The sequence below is a fragment of the Pseudophryne corroboree genome, unplaced genomic scaffold (assembly GCF_028390025.1).
Source record: "Pseudophryne corroboree isolate aPseCor3 unplaced genomic scaffold, aPseCor3.hap2 scaffold_1506, whole genome shotgun sequence".
Classification (NCBI taxonomy): domain Eukaryota; kingdom Metazoa; phylum Chordata; class Amphibia; order Anura; family Myobatrachidae; genus Pseudophryne; species Pseudophryne corroboree.
The window spans coordinates 3,936-28,093 of NW_026968138.1; the positions used below are offsets into that span (position 1 = coordinate 3,936).

At 49.3% G+C, this 24,158-nt stretch overlaps 1 protein-coding gene across 1 annotated transcript; it reads right to left on the reverse strand.

Annotated features, from left to right (window-relative positions):
• Positions 1-965: 965 nt before the first annotated feature.
• Positions 966-19,393, reverse strand: LOC135000161 (C-type natriuretic peptide 1-like). Its single transcript, XM_063951478.1, has 2 exons — positions 19,246-19,393; positions 966-1,275 (listed from the first exon to the last, which is right to left on the reverse strand). Exons 1-2 carry the CDS (start codon positions 19,336-19,338, stop codon positions 970-972), a joined length of 399 nt encoding a protein of 132 aa, XP_063807548.1. The 5' UTR covers positions 19,339-19,393; the 3' UTR covers positions 966-969.
• Between the last annotated feature and the right edge of the window lie 4,765 nt (positions 19,394-24,158).

A 24,158-nucleotide genomic window follows, 5' to 3' on the forward strand; every position in this document is an offset into this window, starting at 1 on the left:
GCACACATTGGTACATACACGGTGCAGGGATGTAATGCAGTACTAGCAGGGAATGGCAGACAGGTGTAATAGGCTATAGATACACGTCTAGCCCCCGGCCATAGCACACATTCGTACATACACGGTGCAGGGATGTAATGCAGTACTAGCAGGGAATGGGAGACAGGTGTAATAGGCTATAGATACACGTCTAGCCTCCGGCCATAGCACACATTGATACATACACGGTGCAGGGATGTAATGCAGTACTAGCAGGGAGAGGGAGACAGGTGTAATAGGCTATAGATACACGTCTAGCCTCCGGCCATAGCACACATTGGTACATACACGGTGCAGGGATGTAATGCAGTACTAGCAGGGAATGGGAGACAGGTGTAATAGGCTATAGATACACGTCTAGCCTCCGGCCATAGCACACATTGGTACATACACGGTGCAGGGATGTAATGCAGTACTAGCAGGGAGAGGGAGACAGGTGTAATAGGCTATAGATACACGTCTAGCCTCCGGCCATAGCACACATTGGTACATACACGGTGCAGGGATGTAATGCAGTACTAGCAGGGAATGGGAGACAGGTGTAATAGGCTATAGATACACGTCTAGCCTCCGGCCATAGCACACATTGGTACATACACGGTGCAGGGAGATAATGCAGTACTAGCAGGGAATGGGAGACAGGTGTAATAGGCTATAGATACACGTCTAGCCTCCGGCCATAGCACACATTGGTACATACACGGTGCAGGGATGTAATGCAGTACTAGCAGGGAGAGGGAGACAGGTGTAATAGGCTATAGATACACGTTTAGCCTCCGGCCATAGCACACATTGGTACATACACGGTGCAGGGATGTAATGCAGTACTAGCAGGGAATGGGAGACAGGTGTAATAGGCTATAGATACACGTCTAGCCTCCGGCCATAGCACACATTGGTACATACATGGTGGGAGACTTACCTGTGTGACTAGCAGCCCAAGCCACTGAATGATCCGATCCTGTCCAGCTTCACCCCAAAGCAGCCCCTGGAAAACGCCTTTTTGCTCCTCTGTCTATATCTCCTCTGTGTCCCCGCAGGGTCGTCCAGGATCTCTCGCAGGGTCATGCCACTTAGGTGGGGACCTTCCAGTTTATCCACCCGATTCCCGTCCCACTGACTGAGGGGGTCCGGCTGGTCCAGGGAGTCGGTCGGTACCATTTCCCCCCTCTCATGGTCAGATTCCTCAGAACCATAGGATCGCTCAAAATTGTCCTCCAGTAATCTGGACAAACTCTGTGAAAAGCAGACGGTATATATATATCTACACAATGACATAAAACACAGAAATCAGCGGGTGCAGTAACCAGAACACTGGAATCAGGGGGTGCAGTCACCAGAACACTGGAATCAGGGGGTACAGTCACCAGAACACTGGAATCAGGGGGTACAGTCACCAGAACACTGGAATCAGGGGGTACAGTCACCGTAACGCTGGAATCGGGGACAATCAACAAAACACTGGAATCAGGGGGAACAGTCACCAGAACACTGGAATTAGGGGGTACAGTCACCAGAACACTGGATTCAGGGGGTACAGTCACAAGAACACTGGAATCAGGGGGTACAGTCACCGGAACACTGGATTCAGGGGGTACAGTCACCAGAACACTGGAATTAGGGGGTACAGTCACCAGAACACTGGATTCAGGGGGTACAGTCACAAGAACACTGGAATCAGGGGGTACAGTCACCGTAACACTGGAATCAGGGGGTACAGTCACCGTAACACTGGAATAATAGGATTTTAATACCTACCGGTAAATCCTTTTCTCTTAGTCCGTAGAGGATGCTGAGGACTCCGTAAGGACCATGGGGTATAGACGGGATCCGTAGGAGACATGGGCACACTATAAGACTTTGAATGGGTGTGAACTGGCTCCTCCCTCTATGCCCCTCCCCCAGACTCCAGTTTGAGATCTGTGCCCAGGGAGACGGACATTTCGAGGAAAGAATTTATTGTTTAAACACAGTGAGTGTCATACCAGCTCACACCTCGAACATGCCGCAGAACGTGGCATTCAATAGAACACCAGCCAACGGCATGAAAAATATACAGCCACATGCTGAGAGAATATGTAACACAACCTGTGTGTCAACACAACCAACAATAAGATACCGCATGCCCTGGCATGAACAACGTCAGCAACAGCCTGACTGAAAAGAAACACCACAAGAGTGTAACCATAACCAATAACTGCAGACACAGTCCGCACTGGGACGGGCGACCAGCATCCTCTACGGACTAAGAGAAAGGTATTTGTGGCCGAACCACACTAGTGGCCACACGTGTAATGGCGGCCGTGGCACTGAAGGGGTTAACCCCTAGTGCCTGGCGCCATTATGGGGACAATGGGCGCTTGGCGCCAATTTTAAATGTATAGGGCGCTAGGCGCCAGGTGTTTAATATGTTTTAAAGATATTTATTTTTAAATGTGTGCCGCGGTCCCGGACCTCTCCGGCGACCGCGGCAGTGAGGGAAGCCCCCGGCGCACTGAGCAGTGTGTGCGCGCCGGGGGAGAGGGGAACCGCTGCAGCCGGGAGATCAGCTCCCGCTGCAGCGATCAGGTGTGCGCCGCCGGAGTCCGGGAGCTCTGCTCCCAGCGACCACGGCAGTGAGCACAGCCCCCCGGCGCACTAGCTGTGTGTGCGCGCCGGGGGGAGAAGGGGGTGCCGCTGCGGCTGGGAGCTCAGCTCCCGCTGCAGCGCGCTCTGTGGTGCCTGTGCTGGGGGACGGGAGCTCTGCTCCCGGCACCTCAGCACGCTGGAGGCAGCCAGCCGCGGCAGCCGGGATGGACGTCCCGGCTGCTGCGAGGCTGGGGGGGTGCGCCACTCACGGGGGACTGGACTAGCCGGCTCCCTAGCTACGCTCCCGGCACTTCAGTGCTGCCAAAGACACAGAGACACGGCGGCCGGGACAAGTGTCGCGGGCCGCCGGGCTTTAGATCAGGGGGGGTGCGCCACACTGTGCGGCGAGGCCACAGAGTTAGTGCCGCCCTGGGGGGACAGGGAGAGCCAGCTCCCTGGACCCCAGTGGCAGGCAGGCAGGCTGGAGGATGGGGGAAGCCAGCCCCATACCTCCAGCACTGAGAGAGAGAGCCCTAGCAGCCCGGCTGCAGGGCTAGGGGAGCCCAGCGCTGAGCGCTGGGCACAGTATTCAAAAACCAACACATTGTTGTAAATGTAATAATATATATATTGTGTTAGGAGGCACTGCAGTGCCTGGGTATGTAGAGTCTGTGCAGGGCACAGGCTCAGTGAATATTTAAGGGGAATGTACAGTGTATTTTAAATGTGATGTATTTAAAGGTAAAATGCACTTACTTGGTTGTGTGTCCCAGGAGGGGGGAATCCATGGCTGTGCAGGCTGATGGATTCTCCCAGACCTATTCCCCCAAAACGGAATACTTTCCCTTCCAGCCTCACACTTGAAAGTGGCATTGGAAGAAAGAGGAGAAGCTCAGCTTTGAAACAAGCTGAATGGTTTTATGGAGCTCCATAGGGATCACCTGTAATGCCAGGGAAACCCTGACCGGGGATCTAGGCTGCCCAGCTCTGGAGCCCAAATCCAGGCTGCAGGCAGTGGGCTAGGTCCCGGGCAGGTTTCTGGAAGTCAGTTTAGGAGGGAAAACTTCCCCCAGCCTAGACTGAAAGGCACCGGGGCGTATCCTGATCCTCCAGGATGGGACAGACAAAGGAGAGTGACCACTCCCCACTGTCCATAGAGAACAATGAAGGCTGTGCATGTGACCAAGGCGTGCACAGCCCATGGGTAAACATTGATTGGTTGTACACCACAGGGCGGGCTTACCCCCTGTGGTAAAGTGTATTGGAGTAGGATAAAAGGAGGGCAGTTGCCCCATGAAAATTGTATTTGTACCATCTTCATTCTGCTGGAACATCTTGCTGTATGCTGTTTCCCCTAGCAATAGGGAAGAGTCTTTTTTAAGACTATTATTGAGCAAATACACATCATCTGCCTCAAGAAGATTGCTTCATCTTGTGACCTACAGGGTTATGCCAAACATAGCCCTGTCCTCCGGCTGTCCAGGGAAGCACCTAACGTCTCCAAGTTCCGCCCTCCGCCAGCTACTGGTAGAGGCCTAGCAAGGATTCGTCAACACCACACAGGTGTGGTAACGCAGTGTGTCAGCACATACAGAGCAGAACCATGGTTCCAAACGCCACGGCAGGTTTGGTGGTGGCAGCATAAACCCGCCCACAGCGCAGTGGGTGGAGTCAGTAACAGGCGGTTACTGACGGTAAGCGGGAATCCCCTATGTGGTCAGGTCCCGTGTGACCTAACCTTACATTCTGTGCACAGGGGGCGGGACGCGACATAAATATTCAAAGCCCTGACTACATCGAGAGACTTTGAATCAGCCAATGCTTAAGTAACCACAGGCATCAAAATAGGCTGGTTTCTGTGAAACACAGAAACCACTTTTGGCAGAACTATTTTCCGAGTTCTCAATTCCTCTCTATCCACATGGAAGATCAAATAGGGGCTCTTGTGAGACAAAGCTGCTACTTCCAACACCCGCTTTGCGGACGCCAAGGCCAATAGCATGACCACTTTCCAAGAGAGAAATTTTAACACAACCTTTCATAAAGGTTCCAACCAGTGTGACATAAGAAATTGCAACACCACGTTAAGGTCCCACAGTGCCAGTGGGGGCACAAATGGAGGTTGGATGTGCAGCACTCCTTTCACGAAAGTCTGAACCTCTGGAAGGGCAGCCAATTCTTTTTGAAAGAAAATTTATAAGGCCGAAAACTGCACTGAAATGGAGCCTAACTTTAGGCCTGCATCCACACCTGCTTGCAAAGAATGGAGAAAAACAACCCAGCTGAAATTGTTTCGTAGGAGCCTTCTTGGATTCACACCAAGACACATACTTCCTCCAAATATGGAGGTAAAGCTTCACCGTTACTCCTTTCCTAGCTTGAAGCAAAGTGGGAATGACTTCACTGGAAATACCCTTTCGGGCTAGGATATGGCGTACAAACGCCATGCCGTCAAACGCAGCTGCGGTAAGTCTTGATACACGCCCGGTCCCTGCTGCAACAGGTCTTCTCATAGAAGAAAAGGCTATGGATCTTCTATGAGTAAGTCTTGAAGATCTGGATACCAAGCCCTCCTTGACTAGACCGGAACAATGAGGATCGCCTGAACCTTTGTTCTTCTTACGTTTATCACCTTCAGAAAGAGTGAAAGTGGAGGGGACACATAGACCGACTGAAAATACCCAAGGTGTCACGAGGGCGTCCACTGCTATAGCTTGAGTGTCCCTTGACCTGGAACAATATCCCTGAGGTCTCTCGTTGAAGCGAGACGCCATCATGTCCAATTGAGGCACTCCTCAAAGACTTGTCACTTCTGTGAAAACTTCTCGATGACGACTGCATTTCTCCCGGATGGAGATCGCGTCTGCAGAGGAATCTATTTCTCTGTCGTCTACATCCGGAACGAAGACTGCTAATACAGCGTTTACCTGCCTTTCCGCCCAGCGGAAAACTTTTGCGGCTTCTGCCATTGTCGCTTTGCTCCTTGTTCCACTCTAGCGGCTTACTTACGCCACTGCTGTTAAGACGGGCAGATCACGAAGAATATGTTCGTTGAAAATAGCTCTTAATTCAAGAAAGCTTATTGCAAACAAGCTCCCAGCTTGACCTTTTCCCCTGGAAATTCTTCCCCAGGAAGGACTGCTCCCCAGCCTTAGGAGATCTGCATGCATGGACACCAGGATCTAATCCTGGATCCAGAACCTTCGTCCCTCTAGGAGGTGAGAACTGTGCAGACACCACAGTAGCGATATCCTGGTCCTTAGGATTATTTTCTGGTGCATGTGCAGGTGAGACCTGGACCACATGTCCAAATGGTCCCGTGAAAACCACTCTGGCATTTGACCTGCTCACCGAAAAGGCCTCTTAGGCCGCAACCATCTTCTTCATCAACGGAACATATTGATGGGTTGTCACTGCAAATCTGATCTGACTCTGGATCCTCAGATCTCTTTCCACAGGAAAAAACAAACTCTCAACAGTTCAGTATCTAATCTTATTCCCACCTCCGACATCTGCATCATTGGGATCAACAGCGGTTCTCTGTGTTGAAGAACTGTCAGAGAAAAACAATGATTTGTACCACTTGTTTCTTGACCTCGCCGTGGTCAGGAGAGCGTCCCAGTACAGAATAATAATGGCTCTTACTATTGAAGGAAAACCATCATACTGCCATCACACCGGTGAGATGGCAATGACAATCCTGGACAGGAAACCCAGGTAAGCTTAATGCGGATGCATTTAAACCCACTTTCTTCTTATACGTGTTGGAGATCCCTGGCCTGAGAGATTCCATCCTGTAGTTCAACTTCTTAAGTAGAAATCTTTTTTAAAAATATTTTATGACAGGGACAGCAGGACAATGTCCTGATCCTGACGCAGCTCTGGTATGGCGTCGCATACTACCTCCCCTTCCAGAGGAGAATCGGTAAGATCTATTTGAAAAATCAGTGAGAGGAATCATCTGGAAACGCCAGAATGTCCCCCTTTGGATTCTATTTTTAACTCACAGGTCCAAGTCCATTCCAGGACTGACTGAAGAGTATCAGACGAGTTCCCACCGGTGTGGGCTCCAGCAAGATAGACCCAGCGACATGCGGTGGATGTGGTAGAAACAGAAGATGATATCTGCTTCTGCGAACCTGTAAAGGCCGCAGACCTCTTACCTTTTCACCTTCCACTATCTGCAAAGAAAAGGAAAAAAGAACGGTCATCAACCGTTGTGAGGGAACCTATCTCACGAAGGTAGACTTACCAGTGGTATCTGCCGAGAGTAACTTAACCAAGGCATCCCCAACACCGGTTACACCTTCATAGGGAAAATACTCCAGTATCTCTCTGAGTCAGCCTCAGCATTCCCTTGGTGAATCCACAACGCCCTCCCAGTCGAGAGGGCCATAGAAGTGGCCCGCGCACCCAAGAGTCCCATACCTCTTGTAGTCGCCCGGCAGTCTGCTGCAATTTTCAAGAGAAGATCCAACTTAACTCTCTAGGGTAATTCTATCGGATACCAAGGTAACCGACCATTTCTGAATACAAGCACTCCCCCATGCGCATGTAATGCAAATATCATCAAAGCATATAATTAAAATATCACTTAGCTTTCTGTATACGATCCGTTGTGACAGGGCCCCGTGCCGACCAGGGGTTGACTTTCACTGTATTCTATCCGCAACGGGAAAAGAATAAACACTCGGACTCCTCGTGAGGATTTGAGACCAACTCATCACGGCCGACCTAGAGCTTTATCAACAGAGCGACCAGCACATGAGAAGGAATAACTTTACTTCAGCATTCATTAGAAATTGTAATATGAATATACATATTTTAATACACATATACACACATATGCTATATATATATATATAATCTGTCAGAAACATTAGGGTCCCTAGTGACATTAATGTGTTCTGAATGTGTATGACCATGTAGTGAATGCCAATGTTGTGGATCTAACCAGGAAACCTTATGGGTGACATAAAACATAGTATTCGTCGACAACAGGGAGTAGTAACCGGGCAAAATAACATTCTTGCGACCCCGAGGGGTCTGAGGGAAATATATACACATAATTTTAATATCACTCCCCCACAAATACTACCACGTCTGTGCTCGAGCTACAGGCCAATGGAACCGTACCATACATACATACATATATATATATATATATATATATATACAGTTACAGGTTATTTACATCATGTTAATTTACACCCAGTAATAACAGTTGGTGCCGACAGGGTCACCCACATACTACTGTGTCTCCCATACAGTGTTTACTTTTGAAAAAGCATACAACTACCGACCTGCTGACACTTCATCTACTGAATCAAGTACCATCAGGAGTCGGCAATGCCAACAGAGGGATTCCCATAGCTGTTTGCGGCAGAGCACTCACACATGTCGACACACGTGTACTATATCGCTATAATGGTAGATCTGACAGGGAAAACACAGAAACTTATTTACAACTCATTGACTACACGCACATTATAGTATATAGTGCTACATTTTTTCACCTATATTGCACTAAATCAGTGTGCCCCCCTCGTTTTACACTGCTAGCTGTCTAACAGTGCTTTTGCGGGGACAGCGTCTCTGTGAGGAGAAAATGGCACTGTATCGAGATGTGAGGGCTAAGCCATGCCCCCTTCTCGGCGCGCTTCAGCCCCGCTATTATTTTACATTTTTATACTGGCGGGGGTCCATATACAGTGCCTATGCACTGTATACATCTTTTGCCAGACTTATTGAAGAGGTATATTGCTGCCCAGGGCGCCCCCCCTGCGCCCTGCACCCTTGTAGTGCCGCTTGTGTGTGGGAGCAATGGCGCGCAGCGCGACCGCTGCGCGGTACCTCCGAGACTCTGAAGTCTTCTGCCATCACTGAAGTCTTCTTCTGTTCTTCAAATACTCACCCGGCTTCTTTCTTCTGGCTTCTGTGAGGGGGTTGACGGCGCGGCTTGCTAGGCGCACCAAGTGATCAGACCCTCTGGAGCTAATGGTGTCCAGTAGCCTAAGAAGCAGAGCCCTTAACTCAGAAGAAGTAGGTCCTGCTTCTCTCCCCTCAGTCCCACGATGCAGGGAGCCTGTAGCCAGCAGGTCTACCTGAAAATAAAAAACCTAACATAAAGTCTTTTCAAAGAAACTCAGGAGAGCTCCCCTAGTGTGTGTCCAGTCACTCCTGGGCACAGAATCTAACTGAGGTCTGGAGGAGGGGCGTAGAGGGAGGAGCCAGTTCACACCCAGTTAAAGTCTTTTTAGTGTGCCCATGTCTCCTGCGGATCCCGTCTATACCCCCCATGGTCCTTACGGAGTCCCCAGCATCCTCTAGGACGTATGAGAAAAGGGGGTGCAGTCACCAGAACACTGGAATCAGGGGTACAGTCACCACACTGGAATCAGGGGATACATTCACCAGAACACTGGAATCAGGGGGTACAGTCACCTTAATACTGGAATCAGGGGGTACAGTCACCAGAACACTGGAATCAGGGGGTACATTCACCAGAACACTGGAATCAGGGGGTGCAGTCACCAGAACACTGGAATCAGGGGGTACAGTCACCAGAACACTGGAATCAGGGGGTACAGTCACCAGAACACTGGAATCAGGGGGTACAGTCACCACACTGGAATCAAGGGATACAGTCACCAGAACACTGGAATCAGGGGGTACATTCACCAGAACACTGGAATCAGGAGGTACAGTCACCAGAACACTGGAATCAGGGGGTACATTCACCAGAACACTGGAATCAGGGGGTACATTCACCAGAACACTGGAATCAGGGGGTACAGTCACCAGAACACTGGAATCAGGGGGTGCAGTCACCAGAACACTGGAATCAGGGGGTACAGTCACCAGAACACTGGAATCAGGGGGTACAGTCACCACACTGGAATCAGGGGGTACATTCACCAGAACACTGGAATCAGGGGGTACAGTCACCAGAACACTGGAATCAGGGGGTGCAGTCACCAGAACACTGGAATCAGGGGGTACAGTCACCAGAACACTGGAATCAGGGAGTACAGTCACCACACTGGAATCAGGGGGTACAGTCACCAGAACACTGGAATCAGGGGGTACATTCACCAGAACACTGGAATCAGGGGGTACATTCACCAGAACACCGGAATCAGGGGGTGCAGTCACCAGAACACTGGAATCAGGGGGTACATTCACCAGAACACTGGAATCAGGGGGTACAATCACCAGAACACTGGAATCAGGGGGTACAGTCACCAGAACACTGGAATCAGGGGGTACAGTCACCAGAACACTGGAATCAGGGGGTACATTCACCAGAACATTGGAATCAGGGGGTACATTCACCAGAACACTGGAATCAGGGGGTACATTCACCAGAACATTGGAATCAGGGGGTACATTCACCAGAACATTGGAATCAGGGGGTAAAGTCACCAGAACACTGGAATCAGGGGGTACAGTCACCAGAATACTGGAATCAGGGGGTACCTTCACCAGAACACTGGAATCAGGGGGTACAGTCACCAGAACACTGGAATCAGGGGGTACATTCACCAGAACACTGGAATCAGGGGGTACAGTCACCAGAACACTGGAATCAGGGGGTACATTCACCAGAACACTGGAATCAGGGGGTACATTCACCAGAACACTGGAATCAGGGGGTACAGTCACCAGAACACTGGATTCAGGGGGTACATTCACCAGAACACTGGAATCAGGGGGTACATTCACCAGAACACTAGAATCAGGGGGTACAGTCACCAGAACACTGGAATCAGGGGGTACATTCACCAGAACATTGGAATCAGGGGGTACATTCACCAGAACACTGGAATCAGGGGGTACATTCACCAGAACATTGGAATCAGGGGGTACATTCACCAGAACATTGGAATCAGGGGGTAAAGTCACCAGAACACTGGAATCAGGGGGTACAGTCACCAGAACACTGGAATCAGGGGGTACCTTCACCAGAACACTGGAATCAGGGGGTACAGTCACCAGAACACTGGAATCAGGGGGTACATTCACCAGAACACTGGAATCAGGGGGTACAGTCACCAGAACAGGGGGTACAGTCACCAGAACACTGGAATCAGGGGGTACAGTCACCGTAACACTGGAATCAGGGGGTACAGTCACCAGAACACTGGAATCAGAGGGTACAGACACCAGAACACTGGAATCAGGGGGTACAGTCACCAGAACACTGGAATCAGGGGGTGCAGTCACCAGAACACTGGAATCAGGGGGTACAGTCACCAGAACACTGGAATCAGGGGGTACAGTCACACCAGAACACTGGAATCAGGGGATACATTCACCAGAACACTGGAATCAGGGGATACATTCACCAGAACACTGGAATCAGGGGGTGCAGTCACCAGAACACTGGAATCAGGGGGTACAGTCACCAGAACACTGGAATCAGGGGGTACAGTCACCGTAACACTGGAATCAGGGGGTACATTAACCAGAACACTGGAATCAGGGGTACAGTCACCAGAACACTGGAATCAGGGGTACAGTCACCAGAACACTGGAATCAGGGGGTACATTCACCAGAACACTGGAATCAGGGGGTACAGTCACCAGAACACTGGAATCAGGGGATACATTCACCAGAACACTGGAATCAGGGGGTACAGTCACCAGAACACTGGAATCAGGGGGTGCAGTCACCAGAACACTGGAATCAGGGGGTACAGTCACCAGAACACTGGAATCAGGGGGTACATTCACCAGAACACTGGAATCAGGGGGTGCAGTCACCAGAACACTGGAATCAGGGGGTACAGTCACCAGAACACTGGAATCAGGGGGTACATTCACCAGAACACTGGAATCAGGGGGTGCAGTCACCAGAACACTGGAATCAGGGGGTACATTCACCAGAACACTGGAATCAGGGGGTACAGTCACCAGAACACTGGAATTAGGGGGTACAGTCACCAGAACACTGGAATCAGGAGGTACAGTCACCACACTGGGATCAGGGGATACAGTCACCAGAACACTGGAATCAGGGGGTACATTCACCAGAACACTGGAATCAGGGGGTACATTCACCAGAACACTGGAATCAGGGGGTACATTCACCAGAACACTGGAATCAGGGGGTACATTCACCAGAACACTGGAATCAGGGGGTACAGTCACCAGAACACCGGAGTCAGGGGGTACATTCACCAGAACACCGGAATCAGGGGGTACATTCACCAGAACACCGGAATCAGGGGGTACATTCACCAGAACACCGGAATCAGGGGGTACAGTCACCAGAACACTGGAATCAGGGGGTACATTCACCAGAACACTGGAATCAGGGGGTACAATCACCAGAACACTGGAATCAGGGGGTACAGTCACCAGAACACTGGAATCAGGGGGTACAGTCACCAGAACACTGGAATCAGGGGGTACATTCACCAGAACATTGGAATCAGGGGCTACATTCACCAGAACATTGGAATCAGGGGGTAAAGTCACCAGAACACTGGGATCAGGGGGTACAGTCACCAGAACACTGGAATCAGGGGGTACCTTCACCAGAACACTGGAATCAGGGGGTACAGTCACCAGAACACTGGAATCAGGGGGTACATTCACCAGAACACTGGAATCAGGGGGTACAGTCACCAGAACAGGGGGTACAGTCACCAGAACACTGGTATCAGGGGGTACAGTCACCGTAACACTGGAATCAGGGGGTACAGTCACCAGAACACTTGAATCAGAGGGTATAGTCACCAGAACACTGGAATCAGGGGGTACAGTCACCAGAACACTGGAATCAGGGGGTACAGTCACCAGAACACTGGAATCAGGGGTACAGTCACCAGAACACAGGAATCAGGGGGTACAGTCACCACACTGGTATCAGGGGATACAGTCACCAGAACACTGGAATCAGGGGGTACATTCACCAGAACACTGGAATCAGGGGGTACAGTCACCAGAACACTGGAATCGGGGGGTACATTCACAAGAACACTGGAATCAGGGGGTACAGTCACCAGAACACTGGAATCAGGGGGTGCAGTCACCAGAACACTGGAATCAGGGGGTGCAGTCACCAGAACACTGGAATCAGGGGGTACAGTCACCAGAACACTGGAATCAGGGGTACAGTCACCAGAACACTTGAATCAGGGGGTGCAGTCACCAGAACACTGGAATCATGGGGTACAGTCACCAGAACACTGGAATCAGGGAGTACAGTCACCAGAACACTGGAATCAGGGGTACAGTCACCAGAACACAGGAATCAGGGGGTACAGTCACCACACTGGTATCAGGGGATACAGTCACCAGAACACTGGAATCAGGGGGTACATTCACCAGAACACTGGAATCAGGGGGTACAGTCACCAGAACACTGGAATCGGGGGGTACATTCACAAGAACACTGGAATCAGGGGGTACAGTCACCAGAACACTGGAATCAGGGGGTGCAGTCACCAGAACACTGGAATCAGGGGGTACAGTCACCAGAACACTGGAATCAGGGTGTACAGTCACCAGAACACTGGAATCAGGGGGTACAGTCACCAGAACACTGGAATCAGGGGATACATTCACCAGAACACTGGAATCAGGGGATACATTCACCAGAACACTGGAATCAGGGGGTGCAGTCACCAGAACACTGGAATCAGGGGGTACAGTCACCAGAACACTGGAATCAGGGGGGTACAGTCACCGTAACACTGGAATCAGGGGGTACAGTCACCAGAACACTGGAATCAGGGGTACAGTCACCAGAACACTGGAATCAGGGGATACAGTCACCAGAACACTGGAATCAGGGGGTACATTCACCAGAACACTGGAATCAGGGGGTACAGTCACCAGAACACTGGAATCAGGGGATACAGTCACCAGAACACTGGAATCAGGGGGTGCAGTCACCAGAACACTGGAATCAGGGGGTACAGTCACCGTAACATTGGAATCAGGGGGTACAGTCACCAGAACACTGGAATCAGGGGGTACAGTCACCGTAACACTGGAATCAGGGGGTACAGTCACCAGAACACTGGAATCAGGGGGTACATTCACCAGAACACTGGAATCAGGGGGTGCAGTCACCAGAACACTGGAATCAGGGGGTGCATTCACCAGAACACTGGAATCAGGGGATACATTCACCAGAACACTGGAATCAGGGGGTGCAGTCACCAGAACACTGGAATCAGGGGGTGCAGTCACCAGAACACTGGAATCAGGGGCTACAGTCACCGTAACACTGGAATCAGGGGCTACAGTCACCAGAACACTGGAATCAGGGGGTACAGTCACCGTAACACTGGAATCAGGGGTACAGTCACCAGAACACTAAAATCAGGGGGTACAGTCACTGTAGCACTGGAATCGGGGTACAGTCACCATAACACTGGAATCAGGGGGTACAGTCACCATAACACTGGAATCGGGGGGTACAGTTACCAGAACACTGAAGGGGGGGGGCGGTACTGTCACCGTAACACTGGAATCAGGTTGTACAGTAACCGTAGCACTGGAATCGGGGGGTGCAGTCACCGTAACACTTGAATCGGGGGTACAGTCACCGTAACACTGGAATCAGGGGGTACAGTCACCGTAACACTGGAATCAGGGGGTACAGTCACCGTAACACTGGAATCAGGGGTTACAGTCACCGGAATACTGATAACAGGGGGTACAGTCACCGTTACACTGGAATCAGGGGGTACAGTCACCGTAACACTGGAATAAGGGGGTACAGTCACCGTAACACTGGAATCAGGGGTTACAGTCACCAGAACACTGGAATCGGGGGGTACAGTCACCATAACACTGGAATCGGGGTACAGTCACCAGAACACTGGAATATGGGGGTACAGTCACCGTAACACTGGAATCAGGGGGTACAGTCACTGTAACACTTGAATCAGAGGGTACAGTCACCGTAACACTGGAATCAGGGGTTACAGTCACCAGAACACTGGAATCGGGGGGTACAGTCACCATAACACTGGAATCGGGGTACAGTCACCAGAACACTGAAATCAGGGGGTACAGTCACCAGAACACTGGAATCAGGGGGTACAGTCACCGTAACACTGGAATCAGGGGGTACAGTCACCAGAACACTGGAATCAGGGGGTGCAGTCACCAGAACACTGGAATCAGGGGGTACAGTCACCAGAACACTGGAATCAGGGGGTACAGTCAACAGAACACTGGAATCAGGGGTTACAGTCACCAGAACACTGGAATCGGGGGGTACAGTCACCAGAACACTGGAATCGGGGTACAGTCACCAGAACACTGGAATCAGGGGGTACAGTCACCGTAACATTGGAATCAGAGGGTGCATTTCACTGTAACACTGGAATCAGGGGGTGCAGTCACCAGAACACTGGAATCAGGGGGTACAGTCACCATAACACTGGAATCAGGGGGTACATTCACCAGAACACTGGAATCAGGGTGTACAGTCACCATAACACTGGAATCAGGGGGTACAGTCACCAGAACACTGGAATCAGGTGGTACAGGCACCATAACACTGGAGGCAGGGGTTACAGTCACCAGAACATTGGAATCAGGGGGTACAGTCACCCCAAGACTGGAATGGGGGGTGGGGGTTACAGTAATCGTAACACTGGAATCGGGGGGTACAGTAACCGTAACACTGGAATCGGGGGGTACAGTTACCATAACACTGGAATCAAGTGGTACAGTCACCAGAATACTGGAATCAGGGGGTACAGTCACCGTAACACTGGAATCAGGGGTTACAGTCACTGTAACACTGGAATCAGGGGTTACAGTCACCAGAACACTGGAATCGGGGGGGGGGGGGGGGGGGGGGGTACAGTCACCAGAACACTGGAATCGGGGGGGGGGGGGGGGGTACAGTCACCATTACACTGGAATCGGGGTACAGTCACCAGAACACTGGAATCAGGGTGTACAGTCACCAGAACACTGGAATCAGGGGGTACAGCCACCGTAACACGGGAATCAGGTGTTACAGTCAACAGAACACTGGAATCGGGGGTACAGTCACCATAACACTGGAATCGGGGTACAGTCACCAGAACACTGGAATATGGGGGTACAGTCACCAGAACACTGGATTCAGGGGGTGCAGTCACCGTAACACTGGAATCAGGGGGTACAGTCACCGTAACACTGGAATAGGGGGGGTACAGTCAACAGAACACTGGAATCGGGGGTACAGTCACCATAACACTGGAATCGGGGTACAGTCACCAGAACACTGGAATCAGGGGGTACAGTCCTCATAACACTGGAATCAGGGGGTACAGTCACCAGAACACTGGAATCAGGGGGTACATTCACCAGAACACTGGAATCAGGGGGTACAGTCACCAGAACACTGGAATCAGGGGGTACAGACACCAGAACACTGGAATGGGGGGGGGGGGTACAGTCACCATTACACTGGAATCGGGGTACAGTCACCAGAACACTGGAATCAGGGGGTACAGTCACCAGAACACTGGAATCAGGGGGTACAGCCACCGTAACACGGGAATCAGGTGTTACAGTCAACAGAACACTGGAATCGGGGGTACAGTCACCATAACACTGGAATCGGGGTACAGTCACCAGAACACTGGAATATGGGGGTACAGTCACCAGAACACTGGATTCAGGGGGTGCAGTCACCGTAACACTGGAATCAGGGGGTACAGTCACCGTAACACTGGAATAGGGGGGGTACAGTCAACAGAACACTGGAATCGGGGGTACAGTCACCATAACACTGGAATCGGGGTACAGTCACCAGAACACTGGAATCAGGGGGTACAGTCCTCATAACACTGGAATCAGGGGGTACAGTCACCAGAACACTGGAATCAGGGGGTACATTCACCAGAACACTGGAATCAGGGGGTACAGTCACCAGAACACTGGAATCAGGGGGTACAGACACCAGAACACTGGAATGGGGGGGGGTACAGTCACCATTACACTGGAATCGGGGTACAGTCACCAGAACACTGGAATCAGGGGGTACAGTCACCAGAACACTGGAATCAGGGGGTACAGTCACCGTAACACTGGAATCAGGGTACAGTCACCAGAACACTGGAATATGGGGGTACAGTCACCATAACACTGGAATCGGGGTACAGTCACCAGAACACTGGAATCAGGGGGTACAGTCCTCGTAACACTGGAATCAGGGGGTACAGTCACCAGAACACTGGAATCAGGTGGGGCAGATATAACATTTGCAGAGAGAGTTAGATTTGGGTGGGTAATTTTGTTTCTGTGCAGGGTAAATACTGGCTGCTTTATTTTTACACTGCAATTTAGATTGCAGATTGAACACACCATACCCAAATCTAACTCTCTCTGCACATGTTACATCTGCCTCCCCTGCAGTGCACATGGTTTTGCCCAATTGCTAACAGAATTCCTGCTGCGATCAACTTGGAATTACCCACAAAGTGTATGTAGAGCTGCCAAAGCTACTGATTGGCTGCAAAGAGTTAATTAGTGGTTGGAGGCAATAAATCAATTAGTAATTTGTTGCAGTGAGTCAATTGGTTGCTAAGAGTTAGTGATTGATTACAAAGAGTTAATTAGTGATTGGTTGCAAAGAGTTAAGAAGTGATTTGATGCATCAAGTTTATTAGTGATGGGTTGCAATGACGTAATTAGTGATGGGTTGCAAATTGCAATGAGTTAATTAAGAATTAAATGCAGTGAGTCAATTGGTGATTGGTTGCAATGTATCAATTAGTTATTAGTTGCAAAGAGTTAATTATTGATTTACAAAGCTAATTAGTGATTTAATGCATTGCATTAATTAGTGATGGGTTGCAATGAGTTAATTTGTGATAGGTGACAATGAGTGATGGGTTTAGTTCATTAGGGATTGAATGTAGTGAGTTAATTAATGATTAGTTGCAAAGAGTTATTTAGGGATTTGATGCATCAAGTTAATTAGTGATAGGTTGCAATAAGTTAATTAGGGATTGAATGCAATGAGCCAACTAGTAATCTATTGCAAAAAAAGTTATTAGTTGCTAAGAGTTAATTATTGATTGATTACACAGTTAATTAGTGATTTGATGCATTAAGTGAGTTATGGGTTGCAGTTAGTTAATTAGTGATGGTTGCAGTGAGTTAATTAGTGATGGTTGCAGTGAGTTAATTAGTGATGGTTTGCAATTAGTTAATTAGTGATGGTTGCAGTGAGTTAATTAGTGATGGTTTGCAATTAGTTAATTAGTGATGGTTTGCAATGAGTTAATTAGTGATGGTTTGCAATGAGTTAATTAGTGATGGTTGCAGTGAGTTAATTAGTGATGGTTTGCAATGAGTTAATTAGTGATGGTTTGCAATGAGTTAATTAGTGATGGTTTGCAATGAGTTAATTAGTAATGGGTTGTAGTGAGTTAATTAGTGATGGGATGCAGTGAGTTAATTAGTGATGGTTGCAGTGAGTTAATTAGTGATGGGTTGTAGTGAGTTAATTAGTGATGGGATGCAGTGAGTTAATTAGTGATGGGATGCAGTGAGTTAATTAGTGATGGTTGCAGTGAGTTCATTAGTAATGGGTTGTAGTGAGTTAATTAGTGATGGGTTGCAATGAGTTAATTAGGGATTGGATGCAGTGAGTTGCACCCAGAATATTTTGTTCTCCATGAGGGCGTCCGGCTCTTAGTAACGATGTAATAATGTTCTGTGATTTGCAGCAATAAATACACATTCAATTTACTCATTTATAGTGTCAGGAATGAGCCAGGTCTCCAGGTAGCGGCTTCCCGGTCCTATACCTCCCAGGGGTCTGTGTCTCATCACCGGCTCTCTCTGCTGGGGAAATACTTCTCCCTGTGATGGCACTTCCCATGCATGTCAGCAAGGTGTAATGATCCGCCTCCTGTGACAGGTGCTCAGCGCCCCCCTCCCCGTCTGCACCTGCCCTATATATATATATATATATATATATATATATATAATGCTGTACACACATTGTGCACCTGCCCCTGAGATAACTAAGCATCTCCCTATACAGTATATATATATATATATATATATACACACACACACACACACCTGCCCCAGAGATAACTAAGCATCTCACTATGCAGTATATATATATATATATATATATATACACACACCTGCCCCAGAGATAACTAATCATCTCACTATACAGTATATATATATATATATGATGCCGTACCCACATTGTGCACCTGCCCCTGAGATAACTAAGCATCTCACTATACAGTATATATATATATATATGATGCCGTATACACATTGTGCACCTGCCCCTGAGATAACTAATCATCTCACCATACAGTATATATATATATATATATATATATATATATATATATATATATGATGCCGTACACACATTGTGCACCTGCCCCTGAGATAACTAAGCATCTCACTATACAGTATATATATATATGATGCCGTACACACATTGTGCACCTGCCCCTGAGATAACTAATCATCTCACCATACAGTATATATATATATGATGCCGTACACACAGTGTGCACCTGACGCACTCAGCGGAACACATCGCAGTATGAGACTCTGTAACTCTGAGATTGATGAGATGAAAGTAAGTAAAGTGATCTGAGTATAGAGACTGCAGGTGAGTCCGGGGTAACTTACCTGCAGGCTGGACATTGGTTTGCCCCTGACTTGTTCCTGGCAGAAGATGAGGATGAGGAGGAAGCCGAGGCTGGCACCACGCTTGTAAGACATGTCCCTGCTCCTCCTGCCCGTGCGATGCCTCCTCCTGTGCTCTCATGCAGCCTCTTCTCTGCTTATATACCTGGTGCCCTCTGTGGTGCCAGCCCACTCACATGCCACCCATTGGCTGCTCTCTCCTACCATACCCTTACAGGAGAATTACAGCTCACCCTAGGAGGACGGGGATTTATCCTAACAAGTTCTGTATCTTATTCCATCATCCTGGCTTCTTACTATCATTATTCTGTGAGGAACATTCCAGTAATCTAACGCATTAATATAATCTCTATCCGCCCCCACACGCCGAGGATGATAAATTATTGTGTACGGCTGCAGTGTGTATACTGGGGAGGCATTGTTGTGTTGTGTATACTGGGGAGGCGTCGTTGTGTTGTGTCTACTGGAGAGGCGTCATTATGTTGTGTATACTGGGGAGGCGTTGTTGTGTTGTGTATACTGGGGAGGTGACGTTGTGTTGTGTATACTGGGGAGGCATCGTTGTGTTGTGTTGTGTATACTGGGGAGGCATCGTTGTGTTGTGTATACTGGGGAGGCGTCATTGTGTTGTGTATACTGGGGAGGCATCGTTGTGTTGTGTATACTGGGGAGGTGTCATTGTGTTGTGTATACTGGGGAGGCGTTGTTGTGTATACTGGGGAGGCATTGTTGTGTTGTGTATACTGGGGAGGCATCGTTGTGTTGTGTATACTGGGGAGGCGTCATTGTGTTGTGTATACTGGGGAGGCATCATTGTGTTGTGTATACTGGGAAGGCGTTGTTGTGTTGTGTATACTATGGAGGCATCGTTGTGTTGTGTATGCTGGGGAAAGCGTTGTGTTGTGTATGCTGAGGAGGCGTCATTGTGTTGTGTATACTGGGGAGGCGTCATTGTGTTAGGGGAATACACAGCGGAGGATGATAAGTTATTGTGTACGGCTGCAGTTCGTATACTGGGGAGGCGTCATTATGTTGTGTATACTGGGGAGGCGTTGTTGTGTTGTGTATACTGGGGAGGAGTCATTGTGTTGTGTATACTGGGGAGGCGTCATTGTGTTGTGTATACTGGGGAGGCATCATTGTGTTGTGTATACTGGGGAGGCATCATTGTGTTGTGTATACTGGGGAGGCGTTGTTGTTTTGTGTATACTGGGGAGCCGTCATTGTGTTGTGTATACTGGGGAGGCGTCGTTGTGTTGTGTATACTGGGGAGGCGTCATTGTGTTGTGTATACTGGGGAGGCGTCGTTGTGTTGTGTATACTGGGGAGGCGTTGTGTAGTGTATACTGGGGAGGCGTGGTTGTGTTGTGTCTACTGGGGACGCGTGGTTGTGTTGAGTATACTGGGGAGGCGTCATTGTGTTAGGGGAATACACAGCGGAGGATGATAAGTTATTGTGTACGGCTGCAGTTCGTATACTGGGGAGGCGTCATTATGTTGTGTATACTGGGGAGGCGTCGTTGTGTTGTATATACTGGGGAGGCGTCATTGTGTTGTGTATACTGGGGAGGCGTCATTGTGTTGTGTATACTGGGGAGGCATCATTGTGTTGTGTATACTGGGGAGGCGTTGTTGTTTTGTGTATACTGGGGAGCCGTCATTGTGTTGTATATACTGGGGAGGCGTCGTTGTGTTGTGTATACTGGGGAGGCGTCATTGTGTTGTGTATACTAGGGAGGCGTCGTTGTGTTGTGTATACTGGGGAGGCGTTGTGTAGTGTATACTGGGGAGGCGTGATTGTGTTGTGTCTACTGGGGACGCGTGGTTGTGTTGAGTATACTGGGGAGGCGTCGTTGTGTTGTGTAAAACTTGGGAGGCGTTGTTGTGTTGAGTATTTTGGGGAGGCGTTGTTGTGTTGTGTATACTGGGGAGGTGTCATTGTGTTGTGTATACTGAGGAGGCGTTGTTATGTGGTGCACACTGGGAAGGCGTTGTTGTATTGTGTATACTGGGGAGGCGTCGTTGTGTTGTGTATACTGGGAAGGCGTTGTTGTGTTGTGTATACTGGGGAGGCGTCGTTGTGTTGTGTATACTAGGGAGGCGTCGTTGTGTTGTGTATACTGGGGAGGCATCGTTGTGTTGTCTATACTGGGGAGGCGTTGTTGTGTTGTATATACTGGGGAGGCGTTGTGTTGTGTATACTGGGGAGGCGTCATTGTGTTGTGTATACTGGGGAGGCGTCGTTGTGTTGTGTATACTGGGGAGGCGTCATTGTGTTGTGTATACTGGGGAGGCATCGTTGTGTTGTGTATACTGGGGAGGCATAATTGTGTTGTGTATACTGGGGAGGCGTCATTGTGTTGTGTATACAGTGGAGGCGTTGTTGTGTTGTGTATACTGGGGAGGCATTGTTGTGTTGTGTATACTGGGGAGGCGTCATTGTGTTGTGTATACTGGGGAGGCGTCATTGTGTTGTGTATACTGGGGAGTCATCGTTGTGTTGTGTATACTGGGGAGGCGTTGTTTTGTTGTGTAAACTGGGGAGGCAATGTTCTGTTGTGTATACTGGGGAGGCATCGTTGTGTTGTGTATACTGGGGAGGCATCGTTGTGTTGTGTATACTGGGGAGGCGTCATTGTGTTGTGTATACTGGGGAGGCATCGTTGTGTTGTGTATACTGGGAAGGCGTTGTTGTGTTGTGTATACTGGGGAGGCGTCATGTTGTGTATACTGGGGAGGCGTTGTTGTGTTGTGTATACTGTGGAGGCGTCGTTGTGTTGTGTATGCTGGGGAGGCGTTGTTGTGTTGTGTATACTGGGGAGGCGTCATTGTGTTGTATATATTGGGGAGGCATTGTTGTGTATACTGGGGAGGCGTCGTTGTGTTGTGTATACTGGGGAGGCGTCATTGTGTTGTGTATACTGGGGAGGCGTCGTTGTGTTAGGGGAATACACAGAGGAGGATGATAAGTTATTGTGTACGGCTGCAGTTTGTATACTGGGGAGGCGTCATTATGTTGTGTATACTGGGGAGGCGTTGTTGTGTTGTGTATACTGGGGAGGCGTCATTGTGTTGTGTATACTGGGGAGGCATCGTTGTGTTGTGTATACTGGGGAGGCATCATTGTGTTGTGTATACTGGGGAGGCATCATTGTGTTGTGTATACTGGGGAGGCGTTGTTGTGTTGTGTATACTGGGGAGCCGTCATTGTGTTGTGTATACTGGGGAGGCGTCGTTGTGTTGTGTATACTGGGGAGGCGTCATTGTGTTGTGTATACTGGGGAGGCGTCGTTGTGTTGTGTATACTGGGGAGGCGTCGTTGTGTTGTGTATACTGGGGAGGCGTCGTTGTGTTGTGTATACTGGGGAGGCGTCGTTGTGTTGTGTATACTGGGGAGGCATCTTTGTGTTGTGTATACTGGGGAGGCATCGTTGTGTTGTGTATACTGGGGAGGCATCGTTGTGTTGTGTATACTGGGGAGGCGTCATTGTGTTGTGTATACTGGGGAGGCATCGTTGTGTTGTGTATACTGGGAAGGCGTTGTTGTGTTGTGAATACTGGGGAGGCGTCATGTTGTGTATACTGGGGAGGCGTTGTTGTGTTGTGTATACTGTGGAGGTGTCGTTGTGTTGTGTATGCTGGGGAGGCGTTGTTGTGTTGTGTATACTGGGGAGGCGTCATTGTGTTGTATATATTGGGGAGGCATTGTTGTGTATACTGGGGAGGCGTCGTTGTGTTGTGTATACTGGGGAGGCGTCATTGTGTTGTGTATACTGGGGAGGCGTCGTTGTGTTAGGGGAATACACAGCGGAGGATGATAAGTTATTGTGTACGGCTGCAGTTTGTATACTGGGGAGGCGTCATTATGTTGTGTATACTGGGGAGGCGTTGTTGTGTTGTGTATACTGGGGAGGCGTCATTGTGTTGTGTATACTGGGGAGGCATCGTTGTGTTGTGTATACTGGGGAGGCATCATTGTGTTGTGTATACTGGGGAGGCATCATTGTGTTGTGTATACTGGGGAGGCGTTGTTGTGTTGTGTATACTGGGGAGCCGTCATTGTGTTGTGTATACTGGGGAGTCTTCGTTGTGTTGTGTATACTGGGGAGGCGTTGTTTTGTTGTGTAAACTGGGGAGGCGTTGTTCTGTTGTGTATACTGGGGAGGCATCATTGTGTTGTGTATACTGGGGAGGCATCGTTGTGTTGTGTATACTGGGGAGGCGTCATTGTGTTGTGTATACTGGGGAGGCATCGTTGTGTTGTGTATACTGGGGAGGCGTCGTTGTGTTGTGTATACTGGGGAGGCGTCGTTGTGTTGTGTATACTGGGGAGGCGTCGTTGTGTTGTGTATACTGGGGAGGCATCATTGTGTTGTGTATACTGGGGAGGCATCGTTGTGTTGTGTATACTGGGGAGGCATCGTTGTGTTGTGTATACTGGGGAGGCGTCATTGTGTTGTGTATACTGGGGAGGCATCGTTGTGTTGTGTATACTGGGAAGGCATTGTTGTGTTGTGTATACTGGGGAGGCGTCATGTTGTGTATACTGGGGAGGCGTTGTTGTGTTGTGTATACTGTGGAGGTGTCGTTGTGTTGTGTATGCTGGGGAGGCGTTGTTGTGTTGTGTATACTGGGGAGGCGTCATTGTGTTGTATATATTGGGGAGGCATTGTTGTGTATACTGGGGAGGCGTCGTTGTGTTGTGTATACTGGGGAGGCGTCATTGTGTTGTGTATACTGGGGAGGCGTCGTTGTGTTAGGGGAATACACAGCGGATGATGATAAGTTATTGTGTACGGCTGCAGTTTGTATACTGGGGAGGCGTCATTATGTTGTGTATACTGGGGAGGCGTTGTTGTGTTGTGTATACTGGGGAGGCGTCATTGTGTTGTGTA

Excerpts from the sequence above, each read along its gene's own strand:
- LOC135000161 (XM_063951478.1), bottom strand. The coding sequence starts at position 19,338 with ATGTCTTACAAGCGTGGTGCCAGCCTCGGCTTCCTCCTCATCCTCATC. Across the intron at positions 1,276-19,245 it reads AACCAATGTCCAGCCTGCAG|AGTTTGTCCAGATTACTGGA; the intron begins GTAAGTTACCCC and ends TGCTTTTCACAG.